The sequence below is a fragment of the Grammomys surdaster genome, unplaced genomic scaffold, assembly GCF_004785775.1.
Source record: "Grammomys surdaster isolate TR1022 unplaced genomic scaffold, NIH_TR_1.0 126660, whole genome shotgun sequence".
NCBI lineage: Eukaryota > Metazoa > Chordata > Mammalia > Rodentia > Muridae > Grammomys > Grammomys surdaster.
Genome location: NW_021621449.1, coordinates 2946713 through 2964479, shown reverse-complemented (window position 1 = coordinate 2964479; position 17767 = coordinate 2946713). Strand labels below are relative to the sequence as shown.

The following is a 17767-nucleotide window of genomic DNA, read 5'->3' as shown; positions in this document are numbered from 1 at the left end:
CTCTCCTGCATTCTTGCCTTCCGGGCTGGCTCACCTGCTCTCTCTATTCCGGGGCCAGTTCTACTGTGCTGCGCAAACAAGGTACAGAACCTGTACTCCCTTATGCTGCAGTGAGTAAGGGATGGGGCACATGCACGCACATGCACGCGTGTACACACACACACACACACACACACACACACACACACACAGAGTCATGCATACACTCACCACCAAGGTCAGCTCTGTTGTGCTGTCCAGGCAAGGTGCAGGGCCCACTCTCCTGAGTGCTGTAGCTGGTAAAAGTCAGGGCTCGTTTTCCCAAGCTCATGACTCTGTGGGCAACTTTTCCAATTGCTGGGGGTGGTCAAAGGCAGGAGATGCGTCACCTCTGTGCCCATGTCACCCCATGCCAGAGGAGTGGCAGGGTCAACTCTCCTACACTCACAGCCTGGGATATGGCTCATCCAAACCCCCACCACTGGGCAAGGTGTAGGGCCTGCTCTCCTGAGTACTGCCATGTGTGAGAGATGAGGCCAGCTCTCCAGAGCACTAAATCCAGTGAGGGTTGGAGCCAGCTATGCACACACTCTGGAGATCCATGTAGTCCTCATGGCTGCTCTGACCAGAGACTTCCCCATGTTCTCTAGTGCAAGCATGAGTCAGACATTGACACTGACCCATGCTGTTGCATAGTCACAAACTCAGGCATGGCCCTCAGTGACAGCTGGGGCTGGGATCTCACCATGGCCCCAGGTGGCAGGGTCAGGCACCCTCCAGTCTCCAGATCCATCTCTCTTCATACTGCTCAGGCCACTCCACTTATCCCTCTCTGCCATTGGAGCACCACATACTTGCACACTGTAGGCTGGCCAAGCAGCTGGTGGGCCCCTGGATGGTATCCTCCATCAGTAATGCCTGGTGTAGCAGCAAACAGTTGTCTATGGCCCAGCTGGGCAGTGCACTGGAGGGCAGGTCTGTGGGTGGCATGGCAGTCTGCAGGTCTCTGTCTTCATCCCCCTTTTATGTCCTGCCTGGATTTGATCTGACTTTTATGAGTCCCATGCACAAGGCAGTGTTGGCCACCAAGCCAGGCATCAAGTTAGGATAAACAAAGGACTGCCATCTGCTCTGCCCCTGACTGATATAAGAACACCACCAACAAGATGTCTCTTTGCTCATTGCCAAGGGGGAGCTTAAAGTGGTTTTAATCTTCATTTCCCTAATAGATAAGGATGGTAAACATTTTAAGTGTCTCCTGAGGAGGCAGAGGCAGGTCTGTGAGTTCAAAGCTAGCCAGAGCTATATGAGACCCTGTCTCGAACAAAACAAAACAAAAAAAGTGTCTCCTCCTGGCCATCTGCATTTCTTCTTTGGAGACCATTGTGCTTAGGTCCGTACCCCCACCCGCTTCTAATTGGGTTGTAAAGATTTTCTCCTGTCTGGAGAGCTGCCCTTCACTCAGTCTCCTTTGCTCTGTGAAGCTTTTGGATTTTCTGAGATCCTACTTTTTAACTGTGTGTCTTCTTGCCTGGGCTATTACCACCAGACTAGAGCTGATTGCTTTTCCAGAGAACCAGGGTTCGAGTCCTGGGATTGGTGGTGCATGCCTTTAATCCCAGCAGTCAGGAGGCAGAGGCAGGTGGATCTCTAAATATGAAGCCAGCCTGGTCTACAGAGTGAGTTCCAGGACAGCCAGGACTACAGAGAGAGACCCTGTCACAAGCATTCCTAGAACTCAAATGTTGTCCTTGTTTTCTGATTCCACACAAACTTTTTATTTATTTATTTATTTATTTTTGGTTTTTCGAGACAGAGTTTCTGTGTGTAGCCCTGGCTGTCCTGGAACTTACTCTGTAGACCAGGCTAGCCTCGAACTCAGAAATCCACCTGCCTCTGCCTCCCAAGTGCTGGGATTAAAGACGTGCGCCACCACTGCCCCGCCCACACAAACTTTAAAAAAGTTGTATCTACCTGTGTATAATGGCCCTGGATTTTCTTTTTGGTGGTGGGGTAGTGGTGGTGGTGGTGGTGTCCTAGTCAGGGTTACCATTGCTGAGATAAAATACCATGACTAAAGCAGGTTGGGGTTTACTTGCTTACACTTTCAAATTACAAATCATTGAAGGAAGTCAGAACAGGAACTCAAATAGGGCAGGAACCTGGAAGCAGGAAGTGATGAGGGGTGGGAGTGGGGCTACTTACTGGCTTGCTCCATATGGCTGGTTCAGCCTGGTTTCTTTCTTTCTTCCTTCCTTTCTTTCTTTCTTCCTTCCTTCCTTCCTTCCTTCCTTTCTTTCTTTCTTTCTTTCTTTCTTTCTTTCTTTCTTTCTTTCTTTCTTTCTTTCTTTCTTTCTTTCTTTTTTTTTGGTTTTTCGAGACAGGGTTTCTCTGTGTAGTCCTGGCTGTCCTGGAACTCACTCTGTAGACCAGGCTGGCCTCAAACTCAGAAATCTGCCTGCCTCTGCCTCCCAAGTGTTGGGATTAAAGGCGTGCCCCACCACTGCCCGGCATCAGCCTGGTTTCTTATAAAACCAGAACCACCACCCCAGGGATGGCACCACCCTCAATGGGCTGCATCCCTCCACGATCAATCATCAATTAAGAAGATGTCCCACCGGCTTGCCTACAGCCCAGACTTATGGAGGTATTTCTTTGATCAGGCTCCCTCTTCTCTGACGACTTTAGTTTGTGTCAAGCTGACAGAAAACTACCCAGCACAGAGGAGTTTTGAGACAGGGTCTCACTATACAGCTCTAACTGTCCTAGAACTTGCTATGTCGCCGGGCGGTGGTGGCACACACCTTTAATCCCAGCACTTGGGAGGCAGAGGCAGGCAGATTTCTGTGAATTCGAGGCCAACTTGATCTACACAGAGTGAGTTCTAGGACAACCAGGGCTACACAGAGAAACTCTGCCTTGAAAAAACAGAAAAAAAAGAAAAGAAGAGAAGAGAAGAGAAGAGAAGAGGAGAGAAGAGGAGAGAAAAGAGGAAAAGCTTAGTCCCGTAGAAAATTTCTTATAGGGTAGGGATGAAAAAACTACCCTAGGGCAATCATATAGAAAAGACTATGATAACACTGTCTACCTTATATAAGCTATGGCACATCTCTAGTTCTGTCCTGATCTAAGCATTAGCTAAAGCCCTGTTGCACACTAAAAGGGAAAATACAGAGTTCTGTATCTTGGAATTCTGGATGTATTCCTTGCTGGTCTACTGGTTCTTTAACAGTACGAGGATGGGGTAATCAAAGCCAGCCATCACTAGTTAAGAAGCTGGAGGCCAGCCGGGAGGTGGTGGCACTGGACTTTGATCCTAACACTCTCTGGAAGCAGCAGCAGGGAGATCTCTGAGTGCGAGGCTAGGTGGGTGGTAAGGATGTAGACTTGCCAGTAGGTGGAGCAGATGAAGACTCACAAGACAAAGACGGTTAAAAACAAAACCAAAGCCAGATCTGGAGGACGGATTACTGTCATCATCCAGATTTGAGAAAGCAAAACAACTCCTACAAGTCTTCACGACTGAGAGAATTTCTGGGTTGGCAACCCTAAAAGCAGATGCTGTATTTACCTCTAACCTCGGTATTTTTGTAAAGGCTTGATCTCAACAAAGGGTAGATAATGGGTCACTCTCGGGGCAATTCAAATCAGCTAAAGAAATATCCTTCTGCATGAACATTCCAGAACTCCATGATGCTTTGAGCCTGGGATGCTTCGGGCCAGCGGATACCAGCTGTAGTGAGTAAAGGCTTTTCACCCAAGTCTCCCTCTGCTCCTTCACAACAGCTACTGACTTGTAGCAGGCTCTCAGCCTAGGGAAGGATAAACGACTCTGAGATTCTAGGACAGACAGAAAAGGGCTGAAACCAACTGACTGATACCTTAAACGGATGTCCTGTTGTTCCTCCAGTGTACCTTTCAGGGTTGTTCCACCAAAATTTAATTTTCAAAAAAAAAAAATGCTTCATGGGGCTGGAAAGATGGCTCAGCTGTTGAGAGCACTAGCTGCTCTTCCAGAGGACCCAGGTTCAATTCGTAGTACCCACATGGCAGCTCACAGCTGTCTGTAACTCCAGTTCCAGGGGACCCAACACCCTTACATAGACATGAATGCAGGCAAAACACCAACGCATATAAAATAAAAATTTTAAAAATCAACTCCTTAAAAAGAAGTGCTTCATGTTATTGTGTGTAGGCACCTTGTCAGGGTTTCTATGTATCTTAGCCAGAAATGGTGAACCACCTGAGACAGCTTTTGAAACCTATACATTTGGTATCATTTGGGCTTTCAGCTCTTACATCTCTTTACATGGAAGACAAGGACTGTGCACTGTGGCTTGAGAATCTACATTTTATACCAGATTTGTGTTTTCACTACCAGAAGCCAAAGGAATGAAAAAATGTTAGTACATTATTGAGTGTTTAAATTTTTCCTGTTTTGATTTCAGCTTGTACCCTGGCTTGAAAAACAACAACCAAAAAACAAACAAACAAAACAAAACAAAAAAACAAAACAGGGGCTGGAGAGATAGCTCAGCGGCTCTAAGAGCACTGACTGCTCTTCCAGAGGTCCTGAGTTCAATTCCCAGCACCCACATGGTGGCTCACAACCATCTGTAATGGGATCTGATTCCCTCTTCAGATAGCTACAGTGTACTCATATAAATAAGATAAGTAAATCTTTAAAAAAAAACAATGCAATTCAGCTCAATTTATGTTCATAACAGTGGGGATTTTTTTTAAATGTCTACATTCTTTCTAGTAAACTGTTGGAAGACTTCTTGGGAGAAAAATTTAAAGGCATCTTACAGAATGTGAAGGTAGGCGGCTTTGCCTTATCATGACCAGATAGATACTCTAGGGAATCAATTATTTGGGCTCCTGGTTTCAAATATTTGAGGCTAGTGTCGCTCATCCTTGTTGCTTTGGGGCCTATGGTGAGGCATCCAGTCAGGTGGGAACATGGGTTGACAATGACTCACTTCATGGAGGCTGGGCAGCAAAGAGAAAGGAAACAGCCAGATAATCAATATCGAGGCCACACCCTAGTGGCCTGACTTCCACCAGGCCACATCCAGAAGTCTCACCAATTCCCGACAGTTTCATGGCTGAGATTTAAGCCTTACTCTCACCAGCCTAGGGAGATCTACAGAGCTTAAGTTTGGACTAACACTGCAGCGAATAAATAAATAAATAAATAAATATAAATGGAAGTAAAAAATAAGCCAGGCTTGGTAGTACATATGCTGGGAAATATGAGGACTGTGAGTCTGAGACCAGCCTGGACTATATAGTGAGACCAGATATAGAAAAACAAATGTAAACAAGTTAGTGTATGAAATGGCTGTGAGACAAGGCTAAGCTCTTTTTTTTGTTTTGTTTTGTTTTTGTTTTTTTTTTTTTTTTTGAGACAGGGTTTCTCTGTATAGCCTTGGCAATCCTGGAACTCACTCTGTAGACCAGGCTGGCCTTGAATTCAGAAATTCACCTGCCTTTGCCTTCCAAGTGCTGGGATTAAAGGCGTGCACCACCACTGCCCCGCAGATGGCTAAGCTTAAGAGCATTTTCTGCACAATTGTGAGGACTAGAATTTAGGTCACAGCACCCTTTGACCAAGCCGGGCATCCCCAGAACAAGCCTGTAACTCCACCTTGGAGGAGGAAGGCAGAGAGAAGAGGAACCCTGTGCTTGTGGTTTTCCAGCCAAGATGAGGAAACCAGAACCCCGAGTTTAGGGAAAAAACTGCCTCAAAGGAATAGGCAGAGGCCATTCAACCGCCTGGCCTGGCCTCTCATATACATATGCGCACTTACTCACGGGCTAACATGTCAGTAAACAGTAGATGTATCCGGCCCTGATTAGTACTGGCGGTCAACTGACTGGATCTAGGATGCAAGCCTCTTGGGACTGTTTTAATTGCTTCTCTGTTCCATGGACCATCACAACCAAAGCATCTTATACAAAAAAATGGTTCATGTGAGCTGATGGCTCTAGAGGCCATGATGGTGAAGCAGAGTCGGCAGGGAGCACGGGAGCCGGAGAAGGAACCTGAGGACTTACCGGATGTACGAAGCAGAGAAAGCCAAAAGGCATGCGCGGGGTTTCTGAACCCTCGAAGCCCACCCCTAGAGATGTACTTCATCAAAGCCACACCTTCCCACAGAGTGCCACCAACGGGGGACCAAATAATCAAGACGCTGAAGGACGTTTCACTCAAACCACTCCTGCATGCTTATGAAAGATAATACAGAGTAAGTTAGCCTCTGGATACATCGTGAGTGACTCTGGATTAAGGTTAGAAGATGGACCTGAGTCCTGGACTAAATACAAAGAAAATCTGGCTGAACAGAAGCACTCATCTCTGTTTCCTGAGTGCAGAGAGACCAGCTGCGGGCCACCCAAATTCCCCTGACAATGGCGTCCCAGCTGTGATGCTGTACCTTTTGAGTGAGCCAAAATAAATCCTCTTGGTCCAGCAATGCATAAAGTAACTAATACTGGAAAAAATATGGGAAATCGCTTGTAAAAATGTATATATTTGCCGGGCGGTGGTGGTGCACGCCTTTAATCCCAGCACTTGGGAGGCAGAGACAGGCGGATTTCTGAGTTCGAGGCCAGCCTGCTCTACAGAGTGAGTTCCAGGACAGCCAGGACTACACAGAGAAACCCTGTCTCGAAAAAACAAAATAAACAACAACAACAACAAAAAATGTATATATTTGACATATAAGTGTCCACATAGAGCTATAGGGATCTGTTTCATTTACAGCTCTTCCGTCCAAATGGGAGTCAAGGAAAAGGTACGTATTGCAATTTATGGTCAAGTTTGTGATGTTTGCATGTACACTGGCTAGTTCTGCACGTATTAGAACCCTGTCCCCAGCTCCTTTAGGGACTTGGTGGGCTGCACACTTGCTAGAAGAGTAGCTGAATGGCTTGAATTAGGGCCATGAGAAGGAAATCACTGTATTCTAACCTATATCCAACCCAAGTAGCCGTGCGTACTAGAGAGGCAGGTAGAGAGCTTTTACCTGTGTTTAGAGGACACACTCACCCTGAAATCCAGCAAGGCCTTGCTAGAAAAAAAAAAAAAAGAGTAGAAATCTCAGCTACCTGAGATTCTTTCCTGGGCATTGTGGTACATACCTTTAATCCCAGCACTCAGGAGGCAGCAGCAAGAGAATCTCTCAAGTTCAGGACAGCCAGGGCTATACAGAGAACCCTGTCTCAAAAAAACAACAAAAACAAAACAACAATAAGAAAGAAAAAAAGAAAGGCAGTGGTGGCGCACGCCTTTAATCCCAGCAGTTGGGAGGCAGAGGCAGGCAGATTTCTGAGTTTGAGGCCAGCCTGGTGTACAGAGTGAGTTCCAGGACAGCTAGTCTACACAGAGGAATCCTGCCTTTTTAAACCAGAAAAAAAAGGAAGAAAGAAAGAAAGGAAGGAAGGAAGGAAGGAAAGATGATTCCCTAGCAGAAATGGTTTTACAAAATTGTCCAGGACTAGATTTGTTACTTTTAAAAGGAGGTCCTCATGTTGTATTAGGTGAAAATGTTTTTTTTTTTTTTAATATTTCTGTGCCAATGATTCAGGAGTTATATGGGAAACTGTAGATACCTGTTCAGAAAGGCACTGAGGCTGTCCTGGAACTTACTCTATAGACCAGGCTGGCCTCAAACTCAGAAATCTGCCTGCCTTACCTCCCAAGAGCTAGGATTAAAGGCATCACCACCACTGCCCAGCAAGGCTTCTAATTCATACGAGTGTCTCTTCTCCTGGTCCCTATGGCTCACCATCCTTTACCTGCCAGAGCTGGACCCATCCTTTTCCTTCTCAGTGTCATGATTGGTCCCTGTATCTTCAATTGGCTAGTAACTTAAAAATAAAATCAGTCCTTTCAAAATGATAGTTCTGCAGGCTTGGTGTTAGCATGTACCTTAACATAAATCAATGATTTGGTTCCTAGGATCAGGAGCCAGTGGGGAGCATGACGGCCAGAGAAGCTCCGTTTTGTGCTAGGTCTCCAACTTAGTATTTAATGACTGTCCTAAACCCAAATTTCTGGAACATGACTTCCCAGAAAACAACCCTGATCTAGTGACACCCCCACTCCAAAATGTGCAGCCATGACTGTCTGCCTCGTTACAAGGCTATGACTAACCACCATTTGCCTTCTGGTTTCTCTAGCTTGCTTATGCAGATAGGCAAGGGTAATTTAGGGTCACCTTGACTACTTGACTTGGCAGAACAGATCAGCTTTTTGCTTGCTTACACAGATATTGAAGATCATCTGTTGGTTTACACCTTTAAAAACCCTTCCATTCTCGCCAGGCGGTGGTGGCTCACGCCTTTAATCCCAGCACTTGGGAGGCAGAGGCAGTCGGATTCCTGAGTTCAAGAGTTCGAGGCTAGCCTGGTCTACAGAGTGAGTTCCAGGTCAGCCAGGGCTACACAGAGAAACCCTGTCTCGAAAAAGCCAAAAAAAAAAGAACCAGTGGGAAGACTCAGATGCAACCGTGCCGGGAGAAATCTGATCCTAACAGCCATATAAAAAGCCAGGTGTGCTGGTGTTTGATTGTAATCCCAGGGCTGGGGAGGTAGAGACAAATGGATTCCTGGGGTTCATTGGCCAGCCAAGGTAGACTAATTACTGAGGCCAAGGTCCCAAGGAAAGATCCTGCCTCAGAAGCCAAGATGGATAGTTCCTGAGAAATGGTACCTGAGGTTGATGTAACTTCACATACACACAAACAATAGTAAGCCAGATTTGGTGGCTCCTGTCTGTAATCCCTGCAATGGGGAGGCTGGGGCTGGAGGATCTTTCAGTTGGATGCCAGTCTGGGCTATTCCATGAGTATTGGGGCAGGGAGGCTAGCAAGACCCTATCTCCACAAATAAGACAAAGCAATAGCAAAAGATAGCCAGCCACAACAACATGGCCTTGTATAAGAATGAACCTAAGAAGTCAATGTGATAAACAGTTAGAAAGATATGAGGACACATACTTGAAATTCCAGCACGGGTGAGGTTAACGAAAGAGAACCATCAAGTTCAAGGGTAACCTGGCTACATAATAAGACTATCTAAAAGCGCCATCAGGGTGTGGTGGCCCACTCCTTTATCCCCAGAACTCCGGAGGCAGAGGCAGGTGGATCTCTGTGAGTTTAAGACTGGCCTGGTCTATGTAGCTTGTTCCTGGACAGCCAAAGTTACATAGAGAGACTCTGCCTAAGAAACAAATAGACGAAGGAATGGCTGCAGGATAGGGCATTTGACCTAATGACAATAAACAGCATAGCAAGCCAGCCCTGTAGGCTGATTCATGTGTGTGTGTGTGTGTCTTTGTTTCTTTCCTCTGGGCATAATGGGAATGTCTTCATACAACTGTGGAGAAAGGTCAGAGAATCTTTGAAGCTTTAAATTTCAGGGTGAAATAGGCAAGAAAGGGACAGATAGTCGAGCTTCCTGTCAGTTGCCAAATGTAGTCTAGACCATTTGAAAATGGCTGACTCAGTGGTGGCGCACGCCTTTAATCCCAGCACTTGGGAGGCAGAGGAAGGCGGATTTCTGAGTTCCAGGACAGCAAGGACTACACAGAGAAACCCTGTCTCGAAAAAAGAAAAAAAAAACACTAAAAAAAATCAAAAAAACAAAAACAAAAAAACCCAAAAAACAAACAAAAAAAAGAAAGAAAGAAAGAAAGAAAAAAGAAAGAAAAAGAAAATGGCTGACCAGGACCCGAATGAGTGTTTGGAGCCAGCACACTGTATGTACTGCCACCTAGTGGCATGAGAAGCACACATTGTCAGAACTTTTGCCCCTATTTACAGAAAAATACAGGGGACCATCAACAGGCTGTAAAGAACAGACTTTGCCTCTAGGTGGAGACAGTCTCTAGTCTCACTTGTCAATCCAGAGAGGCTGGCTCAGGGACTAAAGGACCACTCCTAGGAAAGTGGGTTTTGCTTTTAATTATTCTCTCATAGATTAGATCCAGACAGCGGTTCCACCTCCCTTCTCTCTACCCAGTCCCTCCCTCCCACCCCCCAGATCCACTCCTCCTCGGTTTTCTTTCAGAAGGCAGGTTCTCAAAATAATATGGCTTTTCAACCAGGCAGTGGTGGTGCAGGCCTTTAATCCCAGCATTTGGGAGACAGAGGCAGACAGATCTCTGAGTCTGTGGTCAATCTGATCTACAGAGTGAGTTCCAGAACAGCCAGGCCTGTTACAAAGAAACCCTGTCTTAAACACAAACACACACAAAAAATAAGATGCTTTTCATTCCCAGAATTCTTGCCCCACCCCACCCAGACCAATCCTTATCAGCCCTTGAGGTTTGGCTGTGTCAGCTTTTCTGAAATCTGACTCAGGAGGACAATTATTTTCCTTCCTCTTTTTCGTTCAGACCCTGGCAGAGCCTAAGTACACTTAACTCCCCCAATTCAAAGCTTCGGCCAGTGACTTCTTTTAATGCTTTCCTCCTGGTTGTGAGGCTGTCTGCCACCAGGAGGCTAACCTGTGTCACCCTGTCTCAAGCAACATTGCTTTCACTTCATATTGTTTCCATTTTTCTGCTTGCTTCGGTGGCTGCAGGTTTTGGTGTGTCTACTAGTTTTGTTCTTAACTCTTTTATCCCTAGGCATGTTTGTAACCATCACTAAATTCTTTTTAAACTAAGAACTAAGAAGGAAGGGGCTTTGGTGACCACACCTTTAATCCCAGCCCTAGGGAGTCAGAGGTGGGTGAATCTTTGAATTCAAGGCTAACCTGGTCTATAGAGTTATGAAGTGTCAGACCTGCACAAAGAAACTGTCTGGAGATGACTGGGGGAACACTTCTAAGAGGGGACCTGATTTCCCAGATTTCCGGTAACTCCTGCCTTCTATTTAATGAGAACTTCTAGAATCAATGTTACATAACAGATATAGACTAATTTAGAGTATGGGAAGCTTTATGAAACAACTGGCCGGCTTTCTCTAATGAATAGCAAAGGAATGAAAGAAGCAACTTGTTTGGACCCTAAGCTAAAAAAAAAGCAGTAGCATGCCAACAGTCCCAGCATTTGGAGGTGAAGGCAAGAGGATCAGGAATTCAGGATCAGCTTCAGCTACAGTGAGTAAGCCAGCTTTGGTTACATGTGAATCCGTATAAATAATGAACTGGAACATTCTGGGATTCTCCTTAGTGGTAGAGTGTTTGCCTAGTGTGCATCAAAACTGGATTCCATATCCACCATACAAAAATAAGTAAACGTGAACGTCTTAAGGCATTAGACTAGAGACACTCATGGTTGCTTAGGGAAGGATTGAAATATCTCTAAGCTAAAGGGAGGTATTTGGCACTGAGAGTATAAAGGCCATTCTGACCAAATCCTTCCTGAAGACATCACCAGAAAACATAAGATGCCAGCAAGGTCACAGTGTTTGGGGAAATGTGGAGAGCTTTTGGGGCTGCTTGGCAGAAATCTGACATTGGCCAAGGATAGTCATTGCCCACATTAACTGTAGAAGAGTTCCTTCAAAGTGAGATCCAGGAGAAACCAATCCCTCCAAGCACACACACACAGCTCCAAGGGCAACCTTTAATTATTCCTATCTTATTGACTGTGTTGATAGGCTAGGTTACATATATGGAGACAATATACAACTACAAAAGAACTTTGAAGCTGAGCATTTTCTCTTCCTCTCAGGACAGAGGGGTCATGCTGCCTATGCTATGATGATCCAACTCTTAATAAAACCTTTTTAAATGTGTGTTACACACATATGGAGATCAGAGGACAAGCTGAAGTAGCTAGGGATCAAAACATTCAGATAATTCAACTTCCTTTCTAGCGAACCACCTATAACATCTTTTGTAAAATTAACATAATGGTCAGCTGGGCAGTGGTGACACACGCCTTTAATCCCAGCACTTGGGAGGCAGAGACAGGTGGATTTCTGTGTTGGAGGCCAGCCTGGTCTAGAGTTCCAGAACAGCCAGGGCTACAGAGAAACCCTGTCTCGAGAAAAACAAGCAAAAAATGGTCATAACTGATCTAAGTAAAATATACATAAAAGTACATTGGCCTAGTCTTGCAAAGATTTAAAACATCCCATGAGTTTGGAGGTTGGGGAGATGGTGGTACAAACCTTTGATTCCAGCACTTCGAGGCAGAGGCAGGTTGATCTTGAGAATTCCAGGCCAGCTAGAGCTGGACTGTCTCAAAAAAAAAAAAAAAAAAAAAAAAACCTAAACCACCGCCCCCCCATGAGTAGTGAAAATGGATTACACCTCAGTGGACAGTGATGGTGAATATCTTCACACTAATGAAGGGGTGATGAGGCAAACAACCTGCCAGGATGTGCTTGACTCCGTAGACCTCCAAGTCAAATAGAACTTGGAACTAGTTATTTTTTAAAACATGAGACCAGGACTTTTTGTTTGGTTTTTCTTTTTTTTTTTTTTTTTTTTGGTTTTTCGAGACAGGGTTTCTCTGTGTAGCCCTGGCTGTCCTGGAACTCACTCGGTAGACCAGGCTAGCCTCGAACTCTCGAACTCAGAAATCCACCTGCCTCTGCCTCCCAAGTGCTGGGATTAAAGGCGTGCGCCACCACCGCCCAGCTTGTTTGGTTTTTCAAGACAGGGTTTCTCTGTGTAGCCCTGGCTGTCCTGGAACTCACTCTGTAGACCAGGCTGGCCTCGAACCTCCCAAGTGCTGGGATTAAAGGCGTGCACCACCACACGCAGCTGTCTTTAATTGCACTTGTTTTTGGTTTGTCAAGGTGCTCAGGTGGAAGTCAGAGGACCACTTGCAAGCTTGTTTCCAATGGGTCTCTGATGGGCCAGGCAGCAAGCTCCTATACCTAGAGCCATCTCATTACACCTAGGGCCAAAGTTGTAACTTCAGTGCAGCAAGATTTTCCTAGTTACATGCATGTTACAGTAGTCCCTAACTGTAATTTCAATATTTAACACAAGAGGATCAGGTCAGGGTCATTCTTTTGTTCCATAGCAAACCTAAGGCTAACATTCGCAGACTTCAACCTGGGGGGCAAAGGGGTCTACCAAGCCTCATCAGCTCAGACCTACAAAGGAGAAGCAACTCCACAGGTTCAAAGTGGTTGAAAGAAACGTGCTCTCCTCTCCCTCCCAAGCTTGGGCCGTGTGTATCTTTTCCATCTGGCTGCTCACCTGCATGCTTTGAAGTGTCCTGAAGCATTTGCTCAGGTGTACACACTGCTCTAGCAAATAACTCTTCCATAGCACAGGGGCAGGAGATTACAATATAGAACCTCAACACTACAACCCTGGGATCATAACACCTGAAGTGGTGCCCTGAGGAGGGCAGAGCTAACCTCTATTGAGTTTAATCAAGACACCTAGCTGACCTAAGCTACATTAGCTACCTGACCCCAAGGAAAGACCTCTGGATGCTTAGTGAGTTCTTGGGAGCCTTCTTCCCTAACTCCTTTCCTGACACTTCTTTCAGGAAACTAAAGCATGCAAATATTATGCTCTGGTTGTCCTTCTAGTGAGACAATATCACTAGGAATATATCAACCAGTTGTTTTATGATGCAGCATGAACAAAATACAAGCATTTTCCAGATCTTCCTGATGCCTATGGTGTCAAAACTTGGGAAACATAGGCAAGACCAGGAAGCTAAGAGACCAACCAGCTATACCTCATGGAGACGCTGTCTCAAAAATAAGCAGGGTTGGTAGCACACATCAAACACAAAAATGTAAAACAAGAGGCCAGCTGGATAGCTCAGTGGTTGGGAAAAGGCACTGGCCTGACAACCTGAGTTAAGAGCCCATGGGTGGAAATATACTGATGTCAAACTCTGGAGTGTGCACACCCACATGCACATGTAAAAACAATTCCCCCATCTCCAAGGTATCATTCTAATCTCTGTTCTGTGTATTTATTACAAAAAGTCAAGATAACAAAATTGCCTTTATTACAAACTAGAGTAGCCAAAGACCTATTCCAATGACCTTCTAAAACCAAACTACTCCAAATTCTATTTAAGCATCGGTATCTCAGCATCGGGCTTCTAAAGTTTTCAGAATGTTTTGACTCATTCTCTCATTCTTTGGGTCAATTTAAGTCATGCACACATCATCCAAAACGTCACACATCCTATATAATTTAAAGGCTAACAAGTCAGAAGATTCTCCAGCACCAGGAAATGTTTAATCTTAAAAAACAAAAAAACAGCTTTTGCATCTGCTGTGCGGCATTAACAGGAAGGACAGTGCACAATTGTCCTAGATCTTCCCGATTTTAGCATTCTCAGAAGGATCCCATCCTTGATAATGGCAGAAAGTGCAGAGACATCTGAATGACTCATTCTTCCCTTTGTACTGAAAAAAAAAAAAAAAGCAGGATATTGTAACCCAGAGAAACATAAATTCCCATCTATTAAACAATAACCAGAATTCCTGGAGGCTGAGAAGATAACTCCTCACAAGCACACCCCTTGTCTAAACCGAACAATGAAACAGATACCCAACCCACCCATGCATTAATTAACAAGAGTATTTACCTCCTTGCCCTCAAGCCTTCTTTGTCTCTGCTCAATCTAAGAGAAAAACAAAACCAAAATTATTCAAAACTATCAAGACAAAGTTAAAAAAACACCTACTATGTGAGCTGTCACTGCTAGGCTCAGTGAAAGCAAGGGCAGGAAGACCACCCCAGTTTAAGGCCAGCCTGGTCTACAAAGAGTAAGTAACAGGTTTACTTCAGCTCTGAGATCCAGTCTAAGTTAGTCTGTAGGGCTGCTCAAAAGCCTGCAATTCCAGCACTGGAGAAGAGGCAGGACTGTGGACTGAATGGGAGGGCCAGTTTGGACTATTGGGGGGGACCTCAACTCTCAAAACATAGTGTTATATGGAGTGACTGATGCTTATCACCACATATTTGCATATAGTTCAGGCCAGCCTCAAGACTGCACAGATTCTCTCGAGCTGAGAATTACAAGCAGTTACTACCATTGTCTATATTCCCCCTGCTTATATAATAAGTGTCATTCCTGAGAGGCTGGAGTTGCTCTAAGAAAGAGCCCTGTCCACAAATGCCACTAACTTACCCGAGCCATTCTCTTCATCCTTGCTATAGGATCCTGCAGCACTGACAACAATGTGCGGACCTTTCTCTTGGGAAAGGCGCTCTGAACTTCCCTCCGGATTTTTTCACTTTTGTTCTCCACAGGTTTGCTCTCAACCAGGTGACGGAGCCTACGGTGACGACGTGCTGGCCCCTTGGCACCGGGCTTCAAGGTTAGCTTTTTCATGACCTTTACCAGTGTTTCTGGTTCTAGGACTTCTGAAATAGAAGATGGGAGATCTTAGTGAGGTATAGCATTTGGCAAGGCAATACACCAGAGAAACAAGGAAGTGGGCAACAGGTATTCCCTCTTCAAGAGAGGGGCCAACAGGAAGCAAATCACATGCACAGGACATGCTCATAAACCCTAGGCAGATATCCTAGTGTGTAGAGATCCACTGAGCTTCTTTACCACGAGTTGTTCTGTGTACAACATTGTTAGAGCAGCCTAGATGTCTGTAACTCAGTTATGTTCAGAGGTTCTGAGACCTGTATATTCTCTCTTCTGTCTCTTATCAGACATGTGCGTCTGTCATGTGTATGCCTTTCTCTCTCCCAGACACTCAGCAGTCAATTGTGTTGCTGGGAATGTGGCTTAGCTGCAGGGCTTGCCCAATAGTGCCTCTCTGGCTTCAGCTCTGGAAAACTTTCCAAAAACTGTTCATTTTTCCACCTAAATCAAATTGACCTGCTCAAATGCTTCTGGACATCTATGTAAACAAGGTATGTTGGGAAACCAGCCTCGGGTCTCCTCATTTCAATCGTCCACTTAGTAGATGGTCTTGTCTTACACAGGAAACTTACAACTCTCCAGAACATTAAAGCAAAGTGACAAGGCTGAGCTAGCCAGCCACCCAGCGTTTAGGACACCGAAGGGATTTGGGTCTTGCCTGGCCAGTGAATTTTAGGCCAGTAGGGGCTGAACAGTCTCAAGATTTAAAAAGCCCCCAAACAAAGGCTAAAGAATTATCACGTGGAAATAAAGAGGTCCCATGTGATTGTCAGGTATTAGGGCAGATTCAAGGCAAAACATTTTCCTCTTAGGAGGGGAGGGCTCCTCCCGAGCCACGCCCTCAGCCTGGAGGTAGCAAACTACTAGGCCATCTGGAGATGAGCTTCAACTTCAGCTGCTGGGTAGGGAAGAGCGGCCCGGCCCGTGTAGCACGTGACTCAGCCTATCCTGGGCTATTTCCCCTTGAAGAGCCATTTACTTGGAAATTTAGCTGGAAAGCCGCTCCCAGAAAGTGGGTGAGAATAAGAAAAAGCCCAGGTTCAACTAAAGCTTAAAAGATTCCAATGTAGCTCACGGAGGTGGCACTGCCTTTAATCCCAGCAGTCGAAAGGCAGAGAGAAAGATGATTTCCCCGAGTTCCGAGTTCCAAGCCAGCCTGGTCTACAGAGTTCCAGGACAACCAGAGCTACAGAGAAAGTGTTGAGAGACAAACAAGACTCCTGTGTTTAAAATAAAGCTACATCGGGGCGGTGGCGCTGCACTTCCAATCCTAGCTAGCGCTTTGGAGACCGAGGCAGGAGGATCGAGATGAGCCCAACCTGAGCTACAACATTGCGTTCCAGGATATCCAGGACTAGAGTGAGGCCTGGCCTCAACCAAAAGATTTCTGTGCTAAAACACAAACAACGCCCCCGCCTTCTGCACTCCATTCAAGTCTTTTTTCTTTTTTTGTGGCTTTTCGAGACAAGGTTTCTCTGTGCAGCCCTGGCCTGGAACTCACTCTGTAGACCAGTCCGGCCTCGAACTCAGAAATCCGCCTGCCTCTGCCTCCCAAGTGCTGGGATTAAAGACATGCGCCACCACTGCCCGGCTCCCATTCAAGTCTTTAACCTAGGATTTGGGGATGCTATTCTCAATTACATAGGGAATTCTAATCCAAGCACAGCTGCCTCAAACACCAAAATATATTTAAAAAAATTAAAAACAAATCAAAGTAAACACACCGGAGACCAATTGCTGATGAGGAAATGCTACCCAACCATACAACCCAGTCTCCGAACGTGGTCTAAGAGCCTCAAAAATCCCGCAACCGAGATACCGTCTTAACTCCCTACTGGTTCTTTTTAATTCTACGAACCAGTATCCCCACCCCCACCCTCACCCCCACCCAAGTCACCTCTGGCTTGGGTTTGCCTCTCAGCAGTCACTCACAACAGGGTCTCCTGTAGTCCACACTGACTACCAGCGTGCTCTCTAAGGATGGCCTGAAACCCTTGGTCCTCCACTTAGCCAGTGTTGGGTGGGCTCAATAACACCAGCCGCTTACTAGCCGAGCAAGGGAAGAAGAGGGGGCCGCCTGGCTTCCCAAAACTCCGGGCAGAAAGGCCGAAGGCGGTTTACCTGAATCACAGGATGAGTTCTCTTCATCCTTCATCTGAGAAGTTTCTGGGTCCTCAACTGGGCCGACTTCCTCTAATGGCTCCTCCATGGCAGTTGAGCAGAAGCCTCAAAAACTAGCACCGAGCAAAACTACCCTCACCCAAGTCCCAACTAGCAGAGGCGAAGTGAGTCCTCAAATGAGGGCTGGTTTCCTTTTATACTGAGTAAGCCAACCCTCCAGGCTACTTTAATGCTAATGAAGCAGTGGTTTCGCGATCCACCTGAGTTAAAGGCGAGATTTTTTTACTGGAGGATTACCTTTCGCCTACTCATGTTGATGCTAATCCTGCTCAAAAACAC

At 45.7% G+C, this 17767-nt stretch overlaps 1 protein-coding gene and 1 non-coding gene across 2 annotated transcripts; both read right to left on the bottom strand.

The window, feature by feature from the left end:
• Positions 1 to 1031: 1031 nt before the first annotated feature.
• On the bottom strand, positions 1032 to 1172 carry LOC114615429. The gene has a single exon (XR_003710468.1). It is a non-coding gene; the product is annotated as a small nucleolar RNA SNORA48 (small nucleolar RNA).
• Positions 1173 to 14234: 13062 nt separating this feature from the next.
• On the bottom strand, positions 14235 to 17516 carry Dppa3 (developmental pluripotency associated 3). Its single transcript, XM_028761125.1, has 4 exons — positions 17429 to 17516; positions 15059 to 15294; positions 14513 to 14548; positions 14235 to 14330 (listed from the first exon to the last, which is right to left on the bottom strand). Exons 1-4 carry the CDS (start codon positions 17514 to 17516, stop codon positions 14235 to 14237), a joined length of 456 nt encoding a protein of 151 aa, XP_028616958.1.
• Positions 17517 to 17767: the final 251 nt, after the last annotated feature.

Bases quoted from the DNA above. Each gene is read 5' to 3' on its own strand.
- Dppa3 (XM_028761125.1), bottom strand. From the start codon at position 17,516: ATGGAGGAGCCATTAGAGGAAGTCGGCCCAGTTGAGGACCCAGAAACT. The intron at 14,549-15,058 runs GTAAGTTAGTGG...TTTTTCTCTTAG, and splicing joins GGATGAAGAGAATGGCTCGG to ATTGAGCAGAGACAAAGAAG. The intron at 14,331-14,512 runs GTAAATACTCTT...TTTTTTTTTCAG, and splicing joins GAAGGCTTGAGGGCAAGGAG to TACAAAGGGAAGAATGAGTC.